Raw genomic sequence first — 25,538 nt, 5'->3', positions numbered from 1 at the left:
ATGGTTACAAAGCTCACTGTTAATTTTAATCTGCAGCACTAGAAAAAGAAAATGCATTCTGTAGTAAATGTTGCTTCCTACTTGGTATATCTAGCTGTCTTTTTCTTCCTACCGCTTTGCCACAATGGTCACAAATACATCCATGCATCCATTCAGCCAATTTATCCATCCATCTGTCCACCTACCCATATCAAACCTACCCCATCCATCTATCCATCCATCTAATCAGGGCACAAGTCCTAAAAAAAGAAGTGGAGGGACTATCCTAATTAATCAGTATGCAAGTGGTATCACGGCACGTTACATCACGGCACGTGACATCGCAGCGCGTGAGGCGTGTGACATCACAGCGCATGACATCACAGGAAGTGGCATCACAAGAAGTGACATCAGATCTTAAGCCCTCACATATAAGTTTAGCAGGTCTATCATGAGTGCATTTGAGCACATTTCGAGCATACAGGGAAACTATCATGATTTAGGCAGAAGAGTAATACTTTTGTAAGTTACATGTAAAGTTGCCTTATGTCAGCGTACACTTCCACTACCCATAGTGCTTTAAAAGAAAAAAAAGTGATATTTAAATTATTACAACGCCTCCTCAGGGGTGGTATGAGCTTATATAAATGCTATTTTTTTGTACAAATACTGAGAAAGATCAACACATCTGACGTTCTTACAGTGCATGTGTATCTCCTAAACAGAGCCAGAACAAAGTGAAAAGCTGCCTCCCTTAAGTACGTGTGAAGTGCTAACAAGGTGTGAGTCTTTGTCTCCCCTCTGCTGCATTTGCTTCTAGGTGTGAGGCTCCTGACTGCTGCCAGGCAGGAGACTCGAACAAAAGGAAGCCTGATGACACCTCAAATTCGGCCTTTGTTAAGGCCCAGCAAGAGTCAGAAATAAGAGAGCTCCATCCCGTCCCCACCTGCACGCTGCTGCAGATTGAAAGCAAATAACAGCGTGCAGGCGCTGCCGAAAGTGTCCCGGTGTTTGGAAATTACACCGGGACGAATTCAGCATCTTTTTCAATGGGGCCCAACTTCTTGTCAGGGTGGACAGTGTCCACCCTGTAAAAAAAGTGGATGGACGCAGTCCACCCGCGTGTACCCCCGACTCGTGCCCTGCATCCAATCAACCACCATCTAACCCTTCCATCCATCTGTCCATCTATCTATCCCTCAACACACCCCATCCATCCTATTCATCCTCGCACCTACACATCTATTGAATAGACTCAGCCGATTCATTCATCTACCTTCTTAATCCTCCATCCATCCGTCCATCCATCGCTGATCTATTGCTCTGTCTCTCTACATCCATTCACCAATCCATTCATGAATCATCCATCCACTCCACTGTTCATTTGTGTGTCCACTTGTACATCTGTTCATCCATTAAGTGTTTGTATACTGCTAATTCATCAATGTCACTATGCGATGATTCATAAGAGCAGTAATGTCAGCAACATGTGATATTTACTTCATATATTTTTACAGTTAAACTGCCTGGAGTAAAAACGTATATCGATCCACATACATATGAGGACCCCAGTCAAGCTGTCCATGAATTTGCCAAGGAAATAGACGCATCATGTATATCGATTGAGCGAGTTATTGGAGCTGGTATGTCTTATATTTAGCATAAATATTACATTATTTGCAAGTATCTATCAGTTATGCGTGTTTGAATGTCAAAAGAGTTAGGGCCTGAATTATATTTAGGCGAATTGGATACTCCATCAAAAACATGAGGGATATCCCGCCCACCATATTGCAAGTGCATTATATCCAGGGCACATGTAATACAGCGGACGAGATATCTGTAATTTTTCTGATGGAGTATACTGTCTGCTGAAATATAATTCAGGCCCAAAGTTATTAACAGTCCAACATAATATACAATAGATATGCTTATGGCATGCAAACTATGTCTTATGGAGTGTCTGTGCCCTCAGCTTCTAGCGAGTGTGCCTATTTGAGACATTTCAATGATATTTGAAGTTCTAAGACTATTCTCTTAAATTCGGTTGACAAATCCCCATTTAAAGAAACAGAAACCTCTCTCCCAAAGGCTTCTTCATGTTTTTGCAGTCGAGTTGTAACCTTTCAGTGATTCACAGAAATCCTTAGGCCTCTCACCCTTTACTTAGTTATATAAGTTCTCCAATATGCGACAATCTACTTGATGAAGAGTTGCAGAAATGTAGGTTTCTATATTTGACTCTTTTTTATTTTAAAGAAAAACATGCACAGATCACAATACTCTTTTCCTCTTTCAAACCCCCTTTTCAAGTCATATAATCCAGCACAACCTTTCCCCACCCTCTTTAAATTTCAGCAGCTTATCCCCTATTAAACATATATTTTTAATATGCATACATCCAATTGGAAAGTCTTTTAACCTTCCAGAAATTCTACTTGATTTTCACAATTCATCAAAGTATTTGGCAGATTTGGACATCAAGAAGTCTTTTTCATTCCACCAAAAATGACCATAAATAAATCCACTAACCACTTTACATAAACTTTGGTCCTGATTTGGAGTTTGATGGACAGGTTACTCCATCATAAATTGGACGGATAGCATGTCCACCTTAATACAAGTGCATGATATTCTCTGGCTCTTGTAATAAGGCAGATACGATATCCATCAGGTTTGTGTTGGAGTAACCTTCCGCCAAACTCTAAATCAGGTCCATAGTCTGGCCTACTGGATTGCATTAGTGGATTTTCCAGTTGGGAATGCCTCTTGCAAGCATCTACATTAGGTACTGTTTAGCATCCCAGCTACCAGTAAAGAATGGACTGGCCATAGCAAACACAGGGCAGCCCTTATTCTCCCAGTAGGTTGACAGGAATGCTCTCAGAGTTTGGGTATAGATAACCCTTCTACCACTCGAAGTTTGAGAGAGTAACATACATTTCTCAGAGAGGCACATTTGTTGCTGAAGTGAAATAATGCTCCTATGGTTGCCCCAGGCACTTAAGTTTTGGAACATTTCCTAACGTTCTCTTTAGAATTGCTATTAGGGCCTGCAATTTCTGTTCAAAATATTTGAATAAATGATCTGTATATTGAATCGCTCGACCTGGACTTTGCAGGCGACATAGTCCTACTCTCCCATATCCATCTGCAGATGCAAAAGAAGACAGACATTGTGGCAGCCACATCAGCACAGCTTGGCCTCAAAACCCACAGGGGAAAAACCAAGGTCCTAAAGACTAACTTGGCCAGTACAACTGCAGTCACTCTTGCAGGTGATGCACGGGAAGATGTTGAGGCCTTCACCTACTCGGGCAGTGTCATAAACAACAGATGTTGACGTCAAGGCAAGAATCAGCAAAGCAAGGGCTGCCTTCATTCAGATAAAGAAGATCTGGAGCTCCAAGGACCTAATCCTGCAAATCAAGTGCCTTTTAACAGCAATGTTAAACTGGTCATACTGTACAGAGCAGAAACTTTGAGGACAACAGTTACCAACCAACCAGACCTTCAACAACACCTGTCTGAGGAAAATCCTTCAAATCTGCTGACCAAAACCCAACAGCAGCAATGATCTAAGGCAGCAGACTTTCTAACTCCCTGCTCATGACAGAATCATAAAACAACACTGGGGCTGGATGGGTCACACCTGCATCAAACACCACCAGGCAACTCCTTACAGGGATCCCTCAAGGGAGAAGGAAAAGAGGAAGGCCTCGAAGCTGACTGAAAGGAGATGTGTTACACCTTGAGTCACGTCGAAAGGAAAGCGCAGGACAGAGATTGCTGGAGAGTCCTGGTAAAGGGCCTGTACCCCAGGAGGGGTACTGGGCATAAGTAAGTAAGTAAAGTGAATCGTTTAGCTCAATTCTTTAAAAAGAAATCTTGCAGGATAATGGACAAATGCCTGGGAAGGTGAATTTGTGTCACACAGCCTGGGCAATATGGGTTTGTATTAAAGTATTTTCAAGGGATGTTTTTAGCTCCCAGTCCAACTCTCTAACTATCCGTAGAAAACAAAAACCATAACTATAGTCAGAAAAGAAAATCCCCAAAATAATCACAGTGATGCCTTTAGAGTAGAACATATTTAAAGCAAAAGTGCTTAATGAGTTTTGATAAACTGCGAGGATTCAGAATTATTCCTCACTGTCATTACATTTGAAATAGAAATATGTATATGAATAACTGATGATTTTATTCATACAGATGCTTCACTTTAATTGTATCTAGGTGAGTTTGGAGAAGTTTGTAGTGGGCGTTCCAAACTGCCTGGGAAGCGGGAGTGCCCAGTAGCCATTAAAACCCTCAAAGTTGGCTATACGGAAAAACAGCGCAGAGAGTTTCTTGGGGAAGCAAGCATCATGGGGCAGTTCGACCATCCCAACATCATTCACCTGGAGGGTGTTGTCACAAAGAGTAAGTGCCAGATAAAAGTTGCAAAGTTTCGATTTCTGTAATGATGCTTGTAAAGTTGACGTATGTTACTGAACGTAGCCATTCTAAGTAACTGCTCTCTTTATGTTTTGCGCGTATTGCTAGTAGCCTGTCACAAAAAACCTTACACTTCCTTTTCTGCAATGTAATTAACAACATAGATGCATGTAAAACAACCTCTTTTGGCGATCCTACAATCTTCTGCGGCTCTTGAGTCTGCGGTTATTCAAGCCATGGGGCAGGCATTCAGGCAGTTGTAGGTACCACAGCAAGTCTCACCTAGAAATGTAACCAACAATTGGATGCCATACAGCTCAATGACTCTTACCACTTTAAATGGAAGACATGGATACATTACTTGAATTTTGATTTCTCATATTGTTAATAATTAACACCATATTACCCCTAATCCATACTGTCTCTGATGATGATGATGATGAGAATGATGGTGATGACGATAGATTCTTATAAAGGCTGTACAGTTACTAAACAAGGGTGTCGTGGTGCTGAGTGTTCTGGTAGAATCATATTTAATAGAAAATGCCCTTACAGAACGTAAGTAGTCAATTTCTGACTGAAGATGAAAAGGCAGGGCATTCCACAGCGTAGGGTCCAAGAAGGTGCAAGCTCTCCCCCTTCTCGAGGTCAAGATTGTGGTGGACTGTTAGTAATAGCGCTTCGGCAGAACATAGTTTCCTGTAAGGAATATGAAGGTGGATCCTTGGTTGAATGAATGAAGAACCTTGTTTGTGACATGCCCTATGACCAATGCGAGGTTTTAAGGAACAGGTATTGCTGCAAGGACAACCAGTGTAGATCCTTGACATGAGATGAAATGGAGCTTTGCCATGGCAGACCGAGCAATGCTCTTCCTCAAGGTTTTAGATTAGTTGCTAGATTGATTTCCTAGTGAGTGCTAAATATAAGGAATTACAGTAATCAGTGTGATAAAAGATGGGAGCTCGCACTACTGTACAGCAGGAGTCCAAAGGAAACAGAGAAATGTTTGCAGTAGAATCCACAAGAAGTAGAAACAAGACGAAATGAGAGTTTTGTGATTGTAAGTCATACATCCATAATTATTTCTAGATTTTTAGCCAATTCATTTAGTATCAGGGCAGAGGCCAGTTCAGGGGGGCACAATGAAGGACACTAGATTGGTGGAGGGGGCATTTTATAAACCAACATCTCATTCTTATCATACAATTTAAGAGAGTGCCCTTTCATCCAAAATGCTGGTGCCATTAGAAAATAGTTTACATTATTTTCGAAGGCAATGGATCTGTCAGCAGCCAGACAACAATCGGTGTGCTTTCTGCATTAGACATCAGAGAAAACCCCAAACAGCTAATTAAACTGTTTAATGGCATAAGAAAAAAATTGAGGAGTGTGCGACTATGGGGATCATTACTATGGCGGTTGGATTTACTTCGGCCGCCACCGTAGCGGAGATTGGGTCCGACTGTCAAGCGTGCGGCGGTCCCGCTCATCCAATTATGATGGGCCCGCCACCGCTGCGGTCGGATTCCGCACAGTTAACATTGAGGCGGACGGTGCTGGCAGCAGCACCGCCGCAATACAAAAAAGAGCATTTTGTGCATTTCACTGCACTACGTGGCAGGCACTACACAGTGCCTGCCACTTGGTGCAGTGAAATGGGTACCCCCCCAATGCACCCAACACAAGGGGGGCCCGCAACAGGCAGCCTTTCAATGGCGGTTCAACCGCCATGGAACGGCTGGCTTCCGCCGGCATCCTTATATGGCGGACTGTGCCTGGCAGGCAATCGTAACGATTGCTACCAGCAGAAAAGCGGCGGACGGACTTTCCCTCCGCCGCGGTACCCACCGCCATCATAATGTGGCGGGGAGTTTTTCACGTTACGATGGTGGGCCCTCTATGGCAATCGTTCCGCCATCGTAATGAGCCCCTTAGTGAGGAGCTGTGTGGTACCCCCAAAGAAGCTCCCCCAGTTGCATATAAGGAGAGAAACTCCACTTGAGAGGCATCAAGAATAATATTACACTCCATAATGAGAGGTGAATGCCACCCTCTCTTTCCAGAATCTTAGAAGAAGGGAAACGAGTGATTAATCAGTAACTGCTCAGAACAGAAGGGTCAACTGTAGGCTTACTTAATAAAGGACCAACTCCTTCCTTCCTTCCTTCCTTCCTTCCTTCCTTCCCTCCCTCCCTCCCTCCGTCCCTTCCTTCCTTCCTTCCTTCCTTCCTTCCTTCCTTCCTTCCTTCCTTCCTTCCTTCCTTCCTTCCTTCCTTCCTTCCTTCCTTCCTTCCTTCCTTCCTTCCTTCCTTCCTTCCTTCCTTCCTTCCTTTCCTCCTTCCCAAACAGCATTCCAAGAGAGGCAGTACAGAAGGAAAGAAGCTGTGGTGCTCATGTGTCACAATCTGTATAGAAAATGGGCGCAGAACAAGAGTTAGTAGGGGAGCCTAACTTGATCCTACTAACACATGATTTAATTGAATCAATTTATAATGACCAAAATTGCAGAAGAGTAGGCATAGCATTATCAGAGTTGACTTCTCTACCTGAAATTGTCAACATAAGTATTTTCTCAAAATAAGCAGATATCGAGTCATGTAGGTCAGATCTGGAGGCAGCAAATGGAAACAGGGCTTTTGGAGGGCTCTATCACCTTTTTACCACCTACCTTGAGTATCCGCAAGACGACCAACTGACAAGCGGACAGGCATTTCGCTTTTCGATTTTCCTTGTTGTATGGCTGCAGCTCACTCCTAGCTATTCTTTCTACTTTACATGCGCGGTATCTTCCCCAAAATGATTGGCAGTTTTTATTTTCAATTTTTCTATACCTCTTGTGAGCAAACAGAAATTGATCCATGCTCCTAGGAGGTTTCACTGCAATTACAAATGCAAAAGTTAGGCCCATTAATTTTAGTTATGTCATCGCAGCAGACTGGCGAGAAACGAGATATAAAAGGAGAAGGAAAACTATATTTAATTGCTTTTAAAATGACTCAGGCATAAAAAATAATCAAGTTGGTTTTAGAGAACATTATTATTCTTGTCAACAACAGAAAGCAATACCTTCGTGTGATTTATCTGCCAGGGAAACGTTAGGTTGATGGACTCAGGAAGAAATTCTATTTTTTCATTTTTTTTTTGCTGGAGATGCTTCAAAGGGGAAATCTAATATCTCTTCAGTTCATTCAGTCTTTGTTATGTTTCTTAATATTTTGTGCATCATTTATGATGTAAATCCGTTCTGTATGATAGAAGGATTTGCTTTTTATATGAACTTTGAAATTCTCCAGTAGTTTAGGGGCATATTATCAAGCCAGGCGATAAAATTATTGCCGCTTTAGCGGCAGAAAACTACCGCAAAAACGGCGATAATGGGCTTGATAATATGCTGTATGGAATTCCAATTGAAGCCCATGTTAGACGTCCTTCACATCTAACATGGGCTTCAATTGGAATTCCATAGAGCATATTATCAAGCCCATTATCGCTGTTTTAGCGGCAGTATTCTGCCGCTAAAGCGGCGATAATTTTATCGCCTGGCTTGATAATATGACCCTCAGTGTCATAAAGGTTTGGAAATGTAGGCTCCAGAACAGCGCAACAGGAGCACAAAAAATATTTTCACTTTACACCTTTTTACATAAAGGCCAATATGAGCGATTGAACGTGAGTGAGTCCCTCGACAAGCGAATGAGTTAGTGAATGAGTGAGCAACTGAGGGGCATATCTACAAGGCGGGGATATAAAATTATTGCCGCTTTTGCGGCAGTTTTCGGCCGAAAAGCGGCAATCATGTTATCGCTATATCAGCAAGGTCACGCTATCGCGTGAAACCTTGCCTTAGCGCCTTAATTCCTAACGCCCATCTTTGCATCTCTAGTGAGATGCAAAGTGGGCGTTCCTCCCCAGGATAATGGGAGAAATGTCGCTAAGCGACATTTCTCCTATTATCAAGCCTCAGGCAAAGCAGCATAGCGACAAGAAAAGTAGCGATAACCTCTGTTATCGCTACTTTCCTTACGCCTGCTTTGAAACTGACTTAGCCATGATATCCTATGTAAGGTGGATATCATGGCTAAGTATGTGAGGTCCTATCAGCAAGCTATTGCCAAACTTCGTGGGATTATCTCTGGGTTTCCATGGATAATCTCCCGTTTGGCAGTTAGCGCTAGGATTTTTACTGCTTTTGAGATAAGCGTTGCTAATAGCAGGCTATCTCAGCGATAAAAATCCACGCTAGCCGGCGATAATTATCCGAGCGCTAAGTGCACTTAGCGATAATTATCGCCGGTTGTTGCTGATATGCCCCTTAGTTTTTATGACTTACTAAAACTTGAATTGAACAGAGTCAACATCATTAGGAACATCAAGGAAAAGAATTATTAATTTTCTAAGTTTACTTAAAATTTTCAACAGAAGATTTGTTTTCTTAGGAAACCTGCAAGGAGATGGCTCTCTTACCGGTGCTCAAGATATTCTCATCTTTCCTGAATGCTCATTTCATCAGGCGTGAAATCACCCAGAGAAAGGCACTACCCCGCCTACCTAAAATTATTTCTCAAGAGGTTTTTAACTGTGAGTTCTTCTACAAAAGGAGCCTGAACATGGACATATGTTGATTTTTTCTGCGTCCTTGGAAGACACACAGTTATGTGAAGGTTCTGGCCATGCCTGGGTTCTGTCAAGATGGACCAGTCAGTCTTCCTGTCTTGAACTAGGGAATCCTAGTTTCAGTGCAGAGTTTGTTTTAAAAAATGAGAGCCGAGGCCAAAAGGTTTTTAAAAATCCCTCCATAGATACTGCTGAATGCCAGGGTTGCTGAACAACAAGGGGCGGATTTATTAACATTTGATGCAGTATAATGCACAAAGACAACTTGCTGCGCTGCGTCAAATGGAGAGGGCAGGCATGCAAGATATGATGCTTTCCTGCCCTCTCTTTGTGCTTGCACACTAATGGCTGCTAAGAGCTGAGCCTGTGTTGCAAGCAGGATTATTTTTGTGCATGAAGGGACGCCCCCCTGGGAAGGCATAGGTTTTTTACACATTCCCAGGTTTGTAATTGTTAGTAAATCTGGGAATGCACCAAAAACCATGTGTGGATGCGTGGGAATACCCACGCTGCACCCAGGGAACACCTTCCCAGGACAAACTAACGCAGGCAACAACTTGAGCTGCCTTGCATTGCTTCAGATTTACTATGCACCACAGAGCTGTGGGTCTACGTGGCATAGTAAATCTCAATTAAGGGCTTGCTGTGCCCTTGCGTCACCTTGCCTGACACAAGGGCAATGCAAACCCTTAGTAAATCTGGGCCCAAATCTGCCTACTCTTCGTTCCAGCTATGCCTCTTTCTTCCACCAGCCTACAGTTCCTGAGTTAGATCTCAGTCTTGTTAGCTTCTGTATCTTCCATGTTTTCTCCCTTTGACACTGTTTTCCTATCTTTCTCTTCATCGTTCTTAGACACTTTCACATTGTCTGCTTCAAAGTCTGATGAAGAAAAATAAGTCCTAGTCCCCAAAAGTCAGTGCCAATGCCCACCACGTGTATTACTGGCATAATATTAGGAACAGCTTAGCTGTTAGTCACCACATGTTCTCCCCCTTGAGACACTCTAGCAGTGCTTGTCTGAGCCTATCACTCACGTGCAGATATTAGAACTATTGATTAAAGTCAAATCAGGAACTCCTTCTAATTTCTGTACTCCATCTATAATGACTGCCTTGTCCACTCTTCTCACTTCCACTATTACATCACTCTGCAGTCTCCCGCTAACCCTAGCTGCTGTGCCTCAAGAGTGGAAATCTGCAGGTCACACCTATCTTAAAGTAATCTAACGCTGATCCAAAGGAGCCTGCCAAATACAATGCAATCTCTTTCCTCCCTGTGTTAGGCAAAGTTCTTGAGTCACATGTTAACAAGCAAAGTTCTTTCTATCTGGAGGACCACCATCTTTTGAACCCCTCACAGTCTGGCTTAGAGCCTTCCATAGCATTGAAACCGCTCTGATGGCAATAGTTAATTCTATCAGACTATTCTTAGATGTCAGAACACCGGCAATGCCGGTTTCCTTCGTCACCCGTCAGCGGCATTCCATACCGCCTCACATTCCATCTTGATTCACCGGCTCTACAAGATAGGTATCCAGGGACTAGCCCTTGACTGGTTCAAAGACTTTTTGAACAACATCACCCAAATGGACTCTTTTGGCACCTTTCATTCAAAGATCCTTCCTTTGGGTTCAATGATCTCCCTTGAGCCCCACTCTTTTTAACATCTTTGTGGGCCCACATGCCCTTGCCCAGATAGTCAAGTCCTGTGGTTAAGACTAAGGTGTTCATGCCCAATTAGTTACTGGTGAAATGTTTTACTCCTAATCTCTCTCTTCACAATGCAGAACATTCCTTCCATTTGGGGAGCATGGGCTCTAGCGATAAAAGAAGTTCTGTTTTTTATATTCGGACCTGTTTATAATGCTAACCTAAGGAAAGTGTTAGCTTAAAATGACTATTCTGAGCTAGAACTGGGGAAAAGGTGGATATCCTCAGGATAAAGATTCACACGTGTGAATCCTGGACTGAGTAAGAATAATGGATTTTGTATTGTTCCTCCTTGTTTGATATGCTTAACATCCTGTAGCCGTAGGAGTGTCATGGATGAAATAGAACAGAGCAGCATATCTGCCTTCCCAGTGAAGGGCGTACGTACCATATGTACATTTTTGAACAGGACACTAATCATGTGATCACTCATGAGCACTTATGTTACAGTGAGGAGGAGACAATTGATTGCACTGTGTCATTCTGCCCACCTATCTTTCTATCACATCCTTGGAATCGCACATTCATTTCATGGTCCATTACCTAGGTTTTCCATAAAGCCAACTACAGGTCTTCTACCTGCATTGTTGCACCTGCTGTAAAAGACAAGGGTTGTTATCCATTAGGAACCATAAAACATAACCCAATCCACCCTCTCTGCAATCAGCACCTCCATTGTCAACGATATAAGGCACTTTCTAGTGATCAAACGTTTCCTAGGAGTGCACTAATGGCACTGCCAAATGCTGAGGGGAATGAACACCAAGGCTGCCTAGTCTTGATTCCACCTTATGACTCTTTCCTCCACCACCTCACACTTCCTATCTGTTTATCTCATCCCGATAGATTGTTTTTAAACTTTCCTTTGTCTCTATGTCATTGTTTCCTATCTTTCTTTTCCTCCTTCTATCTCCCATTTCTGCCTCTCACTCTATTACTCTGTGTCCAAATTTAATAATGAAAAATTATTCATGGTCTTAAAAAATGACTGCCAGCATCCACCACCCCACAGTTACCTTCAGAAGTCAAGCATCAGTAATTTCCATCAAGAGGCCTGTATCATCTACTAAAGTGTGGGAATGGATACCCTCTTTGAAGAAAATACCCAACTGCTGGCTCCTCTTGGTGTCAAATAAAAGAGGCTTCACAGAAGGATTATAAAGCGTTCTGCATTGATCCATTAAGGCAGCTGCTGCAAAGTATCCACGATCAACCCGCACTATCCAGAACCTTAAACTAATACAATGTGCCCAAAGAAAAAAAAATTTCACAATTTACTGTTTCTAAAGTCTCAGAAAATTAATAGCATATATATTAACAAATAGATTACATCTATCACTGTTCAACTGATGGCTACCAGCAGTGTTCAAACTCTTGAGGAGTAAAGGGTAGGACTGCTGAGATCCTCCACCTCGAAGAGGGTCTGCTATTGCCCTGTCAACTCACTTTCCAAAATTCTGGACAGCTACGAAAGTAGACAGTCATGTAGTAGTCATCAAGAAACTGTGAGTGCATTGTAAGTGTTTTGGGTGAAAAGTTCCTCTTCTTCAAGTACGGAGATCTTAACAATAGTTGATCAAGAGGGATGCAGCCTTTCCATGCTCTGTGAGGAGATGATGGCCCACTAGAAATCTCATTACTTATGAGAGAGCAGAGATTCTATACAAATCAATTATCGCTTCTCAATATTTATGTGTATAGGTTTCAGGCATTTTATTGAAGAAAGTTTAAGCACCTGCTTATATAGTTGCCAGAACGAATCCCCATTTAATACCAACAAACAAGGATATCAGAGCAAGTATATCTGCTTGATTTATTCAAAGTCTTATACAAATTTATGCCATAAATGTGCAACTAGATAAATGCTAAAACATCCTGCCACTAATCACTCAGCATGCATGTAGTCTCCACCAAGCAATCTAATGAAAGAAAGTAAGAGAGCCCTCCTTCTCCATAACAGACAAGGCCCCACCCAGAAAGTGTCCTGATACCCCACTCGCAAAGTTATCCTCAATATTGTAGGCCTACAACTTGTAGTCAGACTGATTTTAGTTAGGCAGTGACCAGCTGCATCAGATGGTCAATCACTGAGTGCCAAATAGAAGCAAAATGGTGATGTTTTCACAGTATGTCATAACTTATATTAATGTCACGTAAGATAGGCGGAGTCTGGTTGTCTCCAGGCTGCTGCTATGAGCTGCTCTCCGGCAAGCAACATGTGTCCTGCTAGAAATCATTCTGTCCCTGCCTGACACAGCATCTGCCTCCAGGCCCCGGGATGAAACCCGGGGCTCTCACAGAGAGGTATTACTCTCTGTGAGAGGGTTGCCCAGTGTTCAATTAATTTTACTCATGGTTTCCTTCTAAAAGTTTTTTAGAATTAGACAAGACCATCTTGTATGGAGGTTAGTACTTGTCTCTGTTTCACACCTCCTACATACATCAGAGACTCCCAGGTCCAACCTATTCAGTTACGGTGGCTTCAGATACCAATTATACATCAACTGCTAGCATTGTTCCCTATGCTTAACTTTTATAAAAATGTGTGGAGCTGTTCTCAGTGCCCCCTAAAGTGTGTCTACCTAGTGCTCTCTCCCGTGCCATCCAAAAGAACTGTGTATTCCCTCTCCACCCTTCAACAGTTTGTAGAGAGATAAAATAGCTCATATGGAGGAAACACATTACCACAAAGGTTAAAAGTTTACTTAGGCCTCTGCATGCAGACTCTTTCTAACTGGATTGCATGATCAATTGTCTTGTCTGAGTGTAAGAAGCTCTACAGCCTCTGTTTGTTCAAATATTGTTTACTTTGGGTGATCATATCCTGAATGGTCATGCTCTCATCCTCCCTCCACCTCCAAAACGTTACTGCCTTCAATGCAGGGCTAAACTCAGGGTTGCATTTATGATCAATCAATCAATCAATCATAGCATTTGTATAGCGCGCTACTCACCCGGAAGGGTCTCAAGGCACTGGGGGAGAGGGGTCTGTTACTGCTCGAAGAGCCAGGTCTTGAGTTGCTTCCTGAAGGAGGGATGGGCCTGGGTCAGCCGAAGGTGGATGGGGAGGGAGTTCCATGTCTTGGCTGCCAGGTAGGAGAAGGATCTTCCTCCGGCGGTGGCTCTGCGGATGCGTGGAACGGCAGCGAGGGCGAGGCTGGACGATTGTAGCTGGCGGGTGGGCGTGTAGAACGTCAGGCGGTTGTTGAGGTACTTGGGGCCCAGGTTGTGAAGAGCCTTGTGTGCGTGGGTGAGGAGCCTGAACGTGATCCTCTTGCTGACGGGGAGCCAGTGCAGGTCTCTCAGGTGGCCGGAGATGTGGCTGTGTCGGGGGAGGTCCAGGATGAGTCGTGCGGAGGCGTTCTGGATGCGTTGGAGTCTTTTCTGAAGTTTGGCTGTAGTTCCGGCGTAGAGGGTGTTCCCGTAGTCCAGTCGGCTGGTGACGAGTGCCTGGGCGACCATCTTCCTGGTTTCGGTGGGGATCCATCGGAAGATCTTACGGAACATGCGCAGGGTGTTGAAGCATGATGATGAGACAGCGTTGACTTGTCTGGTCATCGAGAGGGAGGAGTCCAGGATGAAGCCCAGGTTGCGTGCGTGGTCCGTTGGCTTGGGAGTGGCGCCCAGGGCAGGGGGCTACCAGGAGTCGTTTCATGACCAGCATCTGACTGTTCACTGAGGTACCATGGCCACAGGAGTTTGCATGTAATGAGGTTAAGGTATGCATTTTTGAGGCCTGAGATGTTTTGGGATCCACAAGAGTTTCCAGAATTCTCTATCCACTACCAGCCTGCCCATATGGACCCATGTTTTATCTGTCTTTCTCACTGTCCTTGATTGCAAAAGCTGTAGACGGCAGCCAGTAGCATCACCACAGATCTAGTCTGGCCAGTCCTCTCTTTCAATTAGCCATCATGCTTTTTTCTAGGAACCTCACACTTTTTCCACCACAGATAAATTATTCAATCTTTCTCCTCAAACCAAAAATGGCTTCAGTGGGGCTAGGGGTTGGAGGGACTTGGAAGCGATTTAGGAGACTTGTATGTGCATCTTTACCACTGCAACTCTACCCAACCATGCCAAAGGAGCATACACCTTTTATGCATGTCAGCTTGTACTCCTAATTTGAGGGGTATTAGTATGGGCTAAACCATTTGGTCAATGAGTTAGTGTTAATGGCACCCATATAGAGGAGAGATGGAAATATCCATCTAAAGGGACATGCCTGATTTTTAACTGATCAACACCAAAGGTTAGTCCTGCTATGTCAGGGCACTGCCAAAAAGAAGCTGCAAGCAGCTCTATTGTGAAGACAAGAAGAGGTGAGGAGAGGGAGTATCCCTGTCGTGTACCGCTTTTTAGCTTGAAGCTACTGGTCCTGACTCCGTTCACTAGCATCCCTGCTGATGGCTCTTTATAAACCAAGAACCCCCAGTTGCTAAAAGTGCTGAACAAAGCCTACCTGCTTGCGTACCCTCTGAAGGAACTTCAAGTTAAGCGGTCAAATCCCTTTTTAGCATTATTTATAATGATTTATTTGTCAGGCTTATTTGTGATCAACTTGTCTGATTCAGGTACAGACGTGCTGTACAATCGTAAAGTCTACATGGAGATCTGTCAGGCACAATACTAGGTAGAGTTGGCAGCATTTGGGTTCTGCTAAGGACTTGGATTTTTAAAAAATAATAAAACATATTGCATTTTACCAAAAAAAACATAATGCCATAGCTGAGTCAACGATCAAATCTTGGTTGAACTCTCTAACCATGTGTTGAGTAGAGAGGGAACAAACACAGGCTCCTAAATATTTGATTGCCTCAGTGGATAGAATGGATATAGTTCCCACTTGGGATATGAACGAAAAAATGCCCCATGGGAATAGTAACCACCTCGCAACAGTGAATGAATGTACCAGTCCGAAAAATACATTTCTAAAAATGCATACCAACATTATGTACTATATATCTACTATTCATGTCTATTGCTACCACCTACTACAGCTAGTGTATCAGTCTAGACACATGTCTACATCACTTAAATAATACATCCTTGAGGCAAACATTGGCATGGCTATTATTTTTAAACTAATAAACCCCGGGTGTGAGGTGTATCTATCATTAGTCCTTGTAGTGAGAGTTAGTGAGTTATTATCATGGCCCTTGGAATTATGTGATGTGACTGCTGTGGCATGATCCGCATAATTATGGATTCATCGTTCTTGTCACAATCCACCATGCACTACATATTTTTCACATTTCATCATAAAATGTTTGTAGGTCAAACTGATCAAAATTTACTAAAAAGGGTAAATCTCCACATGTGGTGCTGCACAGTTGTAGACCCTTTGCACAGCTTAACTAGTCACATATAACTTGTTGATTGCTGTGTTCAGGTGTTAATCTGCACCTTTGCACAGACAGTGACAATATCTGTAGGAAGGACAAAATAGCAAAATAATACTGCCAGAAAATGTACTGCTCAATGCACCATACTTTTGCCTTTTGCTAGATGTATAATCGAGTCTGTCCTGTCACATACATTGGTCTTACTTTACCCCATAGCTCCTATGGCAATGTCTATAATCTGTAATTGGTGTATAGAAATTATTTATTTTCTGCAGGGTCACATTATAGAAACTCTGCACTGGTGCAAACCAACACTGCAAGCATTTTGAACTATGTTTCCTGCTTGTGTTCCGAAAGCAGCAACAAGTATTTGCACTAGGAAAAATGTAAAATAAGGGGTCTGTGTTTAAGCCAAAGTAGAATGTTGCCTTTATTACAATTTAAGTAGCAAAAATAGTGCAAAGCCTAGTTGCTGTTGTTTTTTAAGGTGTATTCATAGATCCGGATGTGGTAAAACATCTAAACAGTAAATGTGTTAAACATGGTATCCCAGTGTTGCCTACATTTTGTTTTACTATTTGTGCCCTATTTAAAATATCTGCCACAGATATGTGTTGGGAAAAAATCTGTTTTCTCAATTCAATATTAGAGTTGCAACAAAAAGTGGATTCATCCAGTATTTTTGGGGGATCAGTGCAAAGTTTCTGTGATATTGTGTGTTGTGTTCTCCGTGTTTGTACGACACTTTAAAATTAATTATGGCCCAGAATAACAGTGATGGTTTTTGTTAGACCTGACATCATTAGTGTGGGTTTTCCCTGTATTTTTTGCCTTTACCTCCTGTTATTTTGCTGTGTGTTGGACTTCGCTTTTTGCTGGTCTAGATGCTTTGGGCACTTTGCCACTGCTGTTCAGTGCCAAAGTGCAAGTGCTCCCTGTAAATTGTTGTTATGGATTGGTGATTCCATGATTGGCATATTTGATGTACAGTCCCTAGTGCAGTGCACTGTGTGTGCCCAGGGCCTGGTAATCAAATGCTGCTAGTGGGCATACGGCACTCATTGTGCCACCCACATAAGCTGCCTGTAAATTTAACTCAGACCTGCCACTGCAGTGTCTGTGCACAGATTGGTACTGCCATGTCGACCTGGCACATGCACCCACTTGCCAGGCCCGAACCTTCCTTTTTCTTACATGTTAGTTACCCCTAAGGTAGGCCCAAGGTACCTCTGTGGGCAGGGTGCAGTGTATGTGAAAGGTAGGACATGCCCTGATGTGTGTGGCATGTCCTGAAATACTGCCAATTTCGTTTTTCACTATTGAAAGGCTATCTGTCCCATAGGATAGAATTGGGAGTTGGCATATATCATTTTATAAGCATAACTGCCAATGGGAACAAGATAGGAAAATAAAGTTTGATATACCTGGACTCAGAATGTTTAGATGCATCTTTTAGTGAGGGTGATTTTTACATTCTGGGTTTGAAAATACCACTTTTAGAAAGTAGGAATTTTATTGCCTAACCATCCAGTCTGTCACTGCTAGGTTGTGTATTGAGTGTGTGGCTTTGGAGTGGCAGGGGCTGGGGATGTGCATTCTGTCCAGACAGCTAGTGGGGGGGGGGGTGTAGGTGTGTCCTGCCTCTCCAGGGTGAGTCAGAGTTGGGCTGAGTAGTTCTGGGCTGCATTCAAAGTAGGTGAGGAGGATTCTTTCACACATGAATGGGCCTGTCCTGCCTTAGACAATGCTGTCTCCACCTCTTGCCAGTTAGCTGCACCAGAGAGGACAGAGCTGGTTTGGGTTGGGCAAAGAGCTTCTCTGCCACAGAGAACAAAGGATGTTGTATTATAAACAGAGGGGCCCAGACCCCAGACTTTTAGATCCTTCTGGAAATCAAGAGGATCCTTTGCCAAGAGAAGAGCAGGAGAAACTGAGGCGAAGTGCTGCCACTTTGCTGTGTGCTGTCTGGGGTTGGCCTGCAGTGGCTGTTTCTGCCAAGGAAAGGAGATAGGACTTTGCTCTGTGCTGTGTCCCGTGTTTGAAGAAGATCTCCAAGGGCTTAAAAGTAGAGCTTGCCTCCTGTTCTGATGTCTCAGGGACACAAAGACTTCACCACCATCTTCCCTGAACTTCCTTGCTGTTTTGAACCTCTGGTGGCTGGAAAAGTTGCGGAACTTTGAGAAGCGCGTGCATCGATCTCCAAAGTCTGAAATTACCGCACCGATTCCGACGCAGGTACTACGGTGCAGCTGCAATAACCAATGCATCGCGGCTGGAGAGACCCACGCAGTGTCGTTGCCGCTGCATTGAGAACTGATGCATCCCCGAACCTCATGCATCGCATCTGGGTGCCACGCCGGCAAGAACACTGGAGACGCAGTAAGGTACCGACGCATCACCTCCCCTGAAGTAAGGAACAGATATATCACCTTTTCTGGGCTTAAGGAACCGATGGATCACCTTCCCTGTGACAGTTTGTGTGCGCGATGCATCCAAGGTACTTTGTGTGAAAAGTGTTGCATCTGCAGTTGGCTTTGAACTGAACTATTTTTACCATTTGAAAGTCATCTTTTTTATTACTGTATTGTGGATTTTTGTCATTTTGGTCTTGTTTGGTTTAGATAAAGATTACTTATTTTTCTAAACTGGTCCATTTATAGTGTTTTCACTGTATTACAGTATGTGTGCACAAATACTTTACACACTGCTTCTGAGATAAGCCTGTCTGCTCGTGCCAAGCTACCAAGGTGGTGAGGAGGTGTTATTTTAGAAGTGTATCCCCCTTACCCTGACTAGGAAGAAGGGTCCCTACTTGGACAACGGTGCAAACCATTGCCAACTGGAAACCCCCATTTCTAACATTTTTTAAACTTTATTTACTTGGACTCATAAATTCAATCTCATTATGAAGAACTAGGTAATTCCAATTTGGCAGATTACGTGAGTTACACATAATAGGAGATTTGCTTCCATGCAAAGTCTGGTTCAATAAGCGCCTTCCGGTGAATCTTTAGTTCCAACTAAGGCAGGCATAAAATTCAACACATTTAAATAATCTGAATCACATTTGGCCCCACTAGAAAGACAAAGGGTGCTTAAGTTCAAAATCATGAAGGCTTAGTAAAAGATTTGCAAAGTTACAACTCAAATCATCACTATTAATTTCAATTTAATAGGCAATACATGAATGTATTAGTCAATATATTCAAAACAATTCAAAATCATTTGAGCAAAGACTAACAGTTATAAATTTGCCTCAAAAAGAATAGAGAAATTCAGTCCAATACTGCTATGCCCGGGAAAAATCATGGACACTTTGGGAAGGAGTCAGGATAAAAGAATTCTGCCAGAATGCCTCTGAGAGGCACTGGCAGACAGCGGCTCACAGGAAGTGGGAAAGGGGAATATTTCAGGCAAAGAAGCTTCTTCAAACCTATGGAAAAGGGTATCTGAATCTGCGTCTACATTGCATTAACTTAAATCACACATTTGCTAGCATTTCGCTACACCTACATATTCCCATGAAAAGAACCAATCAGGTTAAAGTACAAACAGATTATTATTGGCTTCTAAAGCTAAGGCATACTAAACGTCCTTCAAACTAACAGTTATGTAAATGTATGTGTCTTGTAAAGCGCACTGCTGCCCTGAGGCGTCCTGGCGCTGTAGACCGCTGGGGAACCCGTCCTGGCTATCCCTGTGAGATGGTCCCTCCAGGGTATCTCCAAGGTGAAACCAGGCATCCCCAGCAAATGTAGGGGGCCGTTGTGGAGATGAGGCAAGCTAATGCCCAGAGTTGCCGAGTGTGATCCCTGGTTAGAGTAGGCACCGAGGCAAGAATTATCGAGTCCGCTGGCCCTGGTCCACGACCCTGCCGCGTCGGGAATTGAACCCTGGTCCCGGGCCGTCCTCTGCTTCCGGGTCTGCTGCCTCTAACCAGTGAGCCACACCACTCCACATAATGAGATACTTTCGTTCTAAATTGTTCTTGACAGGTTCTCATTACTTCATGCTACAAGAATTGCATAAGCATAAATATTCTTATGAGAACAGAAAATAACTGATACATTGTTTGAAACTGACTGCTAGATCAGCTTCTTCAGAAAGAAAGCGACATACACAACATGGAAGAAATGGCTTCAGATGATAGCCAACTTAAAATGAGGCCTATATAAATAATGGCTAACTCAAATGTTAAGACACGCAGTAAATGCATTTGCCCCTGTGCACGTCAATGTAGATATTGAAGCTAATTTAATTATGAAAAAAGTGTCACCACAGGCCTCATTTGGAGTTAGGAGAACTGGCTTAACTTTGCTGGTCTAGAATCTTTCACCTGGAGATCATGGTGGCCAAAAACAGGTTGAGTTTCTAGGTTAAACTCTTGGAGGAAATGAGAGTTGAGGAATGGCCAGGGTAGTGATGATTGATACAGAGTCACCTAGTAATGACTAATTTCTCGCTAGATCCTTGGGATCGCACATGTAAGACGTGGGAACTCTGCCCCGGTCTGGGCCGGACTGGGAACCAAAACCGGCCCTGGCAAAGTGCTTGGCTGCCGCCCCCCCCCCCCCCCCCGGTGGGGGTGCCGACGAGCTCTTTGCCTGGGCCGGTTTTCGGCCGATTTTGTTACAGGGCCCTGGTCCATGAGTTACTGATGTCCCGGTCTTGGCAAATCTGGGGCAGAGTTGCAATGTACAGCTATGGGACATTCGTTATGAGAGATTGTGTACTTAACTGTGTCTTTCGTATATGTCCTGCTGGTGAATCACATAGAGGAAGGGGTGTGTTGCACTAAAGTGTAATTGAATCAGAAAATGAGATGAGCAGCAATAAGCACAAAGAAGCAGTCTACTTTCTTGCTTTTTTTGAAATAATACCCTAATCAAATCTTTGTTCTTTTTATTAGGTAAACCAGTAATGATTGTGACGGAATATATGGAGAATGGGTCTCTGGATACGTTTTTGAAGGTAATGTTTTTTGCAGTTACTGATCTCCGCAGCAAATAATGTATGCCAAAGCACACCCACCTCACTGCTTCCATTATGTGTGCTCTTAGCTTAGCGTTATATTTTTAGGCCTTTCGTTAGCCCAGGCCCTATACTTTAGAGGCTTTCCATCAGCCCTATTCCTTCAATGGCCTGTTATTGTGTCATTGGCATTCTTTTCTACCCCCCTACAGCATACAGCATGGGGCAGGTAGTCAGCCCACTTCTATCATTGTATAATTTCACTGTGACTGGCGGTATTCTGTCCTTTCACATGGTGCACATCCACCCACAAAGTAGTTCCTTTCCATGCCAGGAACTGCTAAGGCAATGTGTGATATTTGAGACTAAAAACATTATAGTTTTTAGCTTTTTTTTGGATTGATAAGTGTCTGGCAGCTTTCCCAACAATAAAGATTTGCAAAAAACAATGACAAAATAAAGAAACAATTACACAGCCAAAAGTCTAAAGTATACATAAAGTGATGGATGGAATGTAAGAAATAATCATTCGGGCTAGAGGGTTCCCTTTGAAGCAGGGTCAAAACTTATTTGCATATGGTTGAGTCTAACCTGAGATGGCATGGTGTGCAAAATAACAATGGACTGGGATTTGATCCTGAGAAATTACCAGTGGGTGAGATTAATTCAAGATTTCTATCTATCACTTTTGTGTATACTTTAGTGTGTCACCCTAAATGGGATGGGTATGCCCAGATGTGGGGCCTGTGCACACTGTAGAATCAAGCTATACCTGGCTGATGGGCAAAACCCGTTCTGGGTTGCTTATATTCCAGTTCAGGGAGGACCTGGCCCGGCAATGCAGACTGAAATGCTCCCGTTGGAACTGGGTGAAGACTGGTTTGCATATGGCTGGGTTCAACCTCAGGTGGCATGGTGTGCAAAATAACGATGGACTGGGATGTGGCCCGAGTAATTACCAGTGGCTGAGATTAATTCAAGCATTCCATCCATCACTGTTTTGTATACTTTAGTGTAAAGTCAAAAGACTCTCATCCAAAGTCAGGCATTGTGACTTTTCCAATGCTAATTTAAGTAGGATTCCATAAGACATTAATTCCAAAAGCCTGTTTTTTTATTTTTATTACTGTGATGTAATTGTTTAATTAAAAGATTTAAAAATGTACTTAATGTGGATGATGATGTATTTTTCAGTGGGCCACATTTTTCCATAATTGGGGATTTGCTGTGCTTGACACATCGTCTGCATAGTTTCAGATTTTACAGATTTTAAAAGCAAAAAAATATTAGTTCTAGTTTAAACTGATCAAAAAGTTACTAAAAATGATATCACACATGGTGCTGCACAGTGGCTGCCCCTTTAGTGGAGAGCGACAGATTACCTTTCTTTTGGTGATTGCTGCACTTAGGTGTTACACTAATACTAATGTGGTGCAACTCTGCCTAGATTATATTAACATTGTAAACATAACAAAATATTGAAGTATTACCATCACAAAATGTGCTGCATTATGCTGCTTTTTTCACCTGTGGCCCTGATTGCTCACCTTCCATAAGGGACTACAGGCCCTTTCTCCACAGTTAGGTTCACACTATGAAAATACCAAAACATGTATAGCTTCTCCAAAGTTACCTTTTTGTGTAATTTTATGTCACCTGGATGCATGGATCATGGAAGAATTGTGCAAGCAATCTGTGTGTGCTCTCCTAAAAGTCAATATGTTGTTTCTTCTTATGGAGGTGATAGGATAGCTGTGTTTCATGCCCGTCTAGTGGATGACAGAGCTCACAATATTATAGAAGAGCTAAAATTACATGTGTTTTATAAAACTGTCCATCATTGTTTGATTCAAAATTAACTGATTTTAACTTGTCATATTTTATGAAATTGACTGAGACTTGAGTAAATTATTATTTTTTTTCTCCAGAAAAATGATGGTCAGTTTACAGTAATTCAGTTGGTAGGGATGCTGCGTGGAATCGCATCTGGCATGAAGTATCTTTCCGACATGGGTTACGTACACCGAGATCTGGCTGCTAGAAATATCCTGATCAATAGCAACCTGGTGTGCAAGGTGTCTGACTTCGGACTGTCGCGAGTGCTGGAAGACGACCCTGAAGCAGCTTATACAACAAGAGTGAGTTATGATCCAGACTCATAAATAATTAGAAGGGTACTTGACTATCTCTAAGTGTCCTGCCTACAGCACACTTTGTTGTGGTTGATACTACTGATAAAAGTTATTGAGGTACATGGCAGCATTTAAGAGCATAAACCACCAATGGATCTACACAAGAATAACACCAAAATATACAAATATTAATTTACTTACATACATTTTTAAAAGTGTGGTTCAAATTTGCTAGTTATAGAACTGATCTATTCTCTTTACAAACAGATGTGCCAACTCTCTCTCGGAATGGAAGATACCTGGTTTATATGTATTGTATGTTTTCCGGATGAGTTCTCTAAAGTTGTATGCATCTTCTAAAATTGAGATGTAAAATAGAATCCGTCTGCCTAAAAATCAAAATTGCTATGGAGTCCCTTCACATGGTCGAGGCTTCCAAATATATGCATATGTAGAAATCATCCCCTGAGACTTATTCATGTGTCATGTACAGGCAATCAAAAATCAGTGTCTGACGTCTGGTAACTGTGTGTCTCGTTGGCAATGCACCAATCTGAGCTATATGGATACACACTGTGTAAATCACAAAAAAATGCCATATCAAGCACTTCCATAACGACGTTTCCTGCTTGGTGGTGACGTCTCTTCAAATGGCCAGCTAGGCACCTTAAACTTCCCAGAGATCAGTTTACACTGCACCATCCTCCCTGAAAAATGTTCACAAAGTCTCAAAAATCCCCTTTGATATTTTAGGAATAAGGATTGATTAGGGTACAATCTGTAGTATAATTTAGATATTTTATCACTCCAGATTATTCTAATCTGAGATCTGTGCCTTCTTTCCTTTCAGCGATATAGCATGCATCTGAAATGACCTATTAAAACTGCTAATATTACTGCTTGTGGCTCCTTCCATTTCATCACGCGCTTTCAGGTTACATTCAGGCACTAGCGAGACTCCTAATTTCTTGGTTTTTGGAATTGAGAGATTGTTTTTATTATGGCTGTGTAGCTGATGATTTTATATTGTGTGATTTTAATTAATCAAGCAATAAAGATTTGAATTGAATTGAATTCAAAGAATAGCTGTTACTGTCTTCTTCTGGATTTCAGACTGAGATACTATTCCCTTGTTTACTTTGTAGATTTTTAGAGTGCATCCTTCTTTGTTAGTGTTGCCTTTTATTGGCTGGAGGCTAGTTCTAGCCCTTCTGAATCTGGCCCTGCACCAAACCACACGCTTGGAGTTGTGAACCATGTGTGATGGCATGTGTGGAATCATAGAAAATGATTCAAGTCTCTACAATTACAATTACCCTTATGCCAGTGACAATCACAAAATCGTGTCCTTTTTACCATGGGCTGCTACCTGCTCTTTTGTCCTGAGTAAGACCCGCTTAAATTATATTGGGGTTGAAATGTCAACGGTTTTGGCTTGGCCATACATACATTGCAGAGAACTTACCTCTGGACACCCTTCTTGTCAGGATGTCAAATTAACCACACTTGCGACCAAGGCAATTTTTCCTTTCCACTTATCACTCTGTCACTTTTCATTCACTTGGATCACCTATTACCATACTGTTTAAGTTGGCTCATTGAATGTTGTATTGCCCTAAATATATGTCCTTTTAACATTCTACGCATTTTTATTTACTTGAATGAAAGGTCAGAGAAGGGCAATGAAATTAAGATGATAGGTTGAACACAATTAGAAATACTCGAAAATATTATTATTATATTTTTAATCTATAGATACGTACCATTTTACAACGTCTATTCAAGGGGAAACAGCTTTTACAACAAGGTTTTTACCACGTTGTACCTTTTACCATGCATTTTTTACCACGCAAGTTTTTAGAACGCAAATGCTTTTACAACGTATGCCTTTACCATGCATTTCAGGTAAGTTTGGGAGTGTGATAGGTCTCCCCCCACAAATACATTGTTTATATGTATAAATATATATGTAAACAATGCGTGTTAAAGGCATACATTGTAAAAACATCAGCGTTCTAAAAAAATGAGAGGTAAAAAATGCTTGGTAAAGGCATGCAGTGTATTTCCCTGCGTTGTTCCATCATGCAACCTATTCAAAATGGAAGTCATGACGTGCCTTTGGTGACGTAGGCCGGCAAGAGTTAATGCTTTACAATCTGAAAACAATCTGATTTGATGTTAAGAAAAATGTGTCTAACTTTCGGAGTGTATACCTGCTGGGGTAGCTCCTATGGGAAAAGCTTAGAGCAGGTTGTTGAAAAATCTGATGTAGGATATCGATTCCAGTTCTGCAGCTCTGTGACTGCAGGGCTGTCAAAGCATTTTAAGAAAAGACACTATCACGGAG

The 25,538-nt window shown here is 42.4% G+C and overlaps 1 protein-coding gene across 3 annotated transcripts in view; it reads left to right on the top strand.

The window, feature by feature from the left end:
- EPHA5 (EPH receptor A5) overlaps positions 1-25,538 on the top strand; it is a 675,470-nt gene that overhangs the window by 611,045 nt on the left and 38,887 nt on the right. For all 3 annotated transcript variants that reach the window (XM_085636504.1, XM_085636505.1, XM_085636506.1), the window contains exons 10-13: positions 1,497-1,622; positions 4,216-4,401; positions 20,998-21,059; positions 22,988-23,197. In XM_085636504.1, the coding sequence (XP_085492630.1) occupies positions 1,497-1,622; positions 4,216-4,401; positions 20,998-21,059; positions 22,988-23,197 (584 nt within the window). The remainder of the gene's footprint in view (positions 1-1,496; positions 1,623-4,215; positions 4,402-20,997; positions 21,060-22,987; positions 23,198-25,538) is intronic.

The sequence above is a fragment of the Triturus cristatus genome, chromosome 2_1 (genome assembly GCF_964204655.1).
Source record: "Triturus cristatus chromosome 2_1, aTriCri1.1, whole genome shotgun sequence".
Taxonomy (NCBI): Eukaryota; Metazoa; Chordata; class Amphibia; order Caudata; family Salamandridae; genus Triturus; species Triturus cristatus.
Note: the sequence above shows the minus strand (reverse complement) of the source record. Positions and strands in the feature narration are given on the sequence as shown.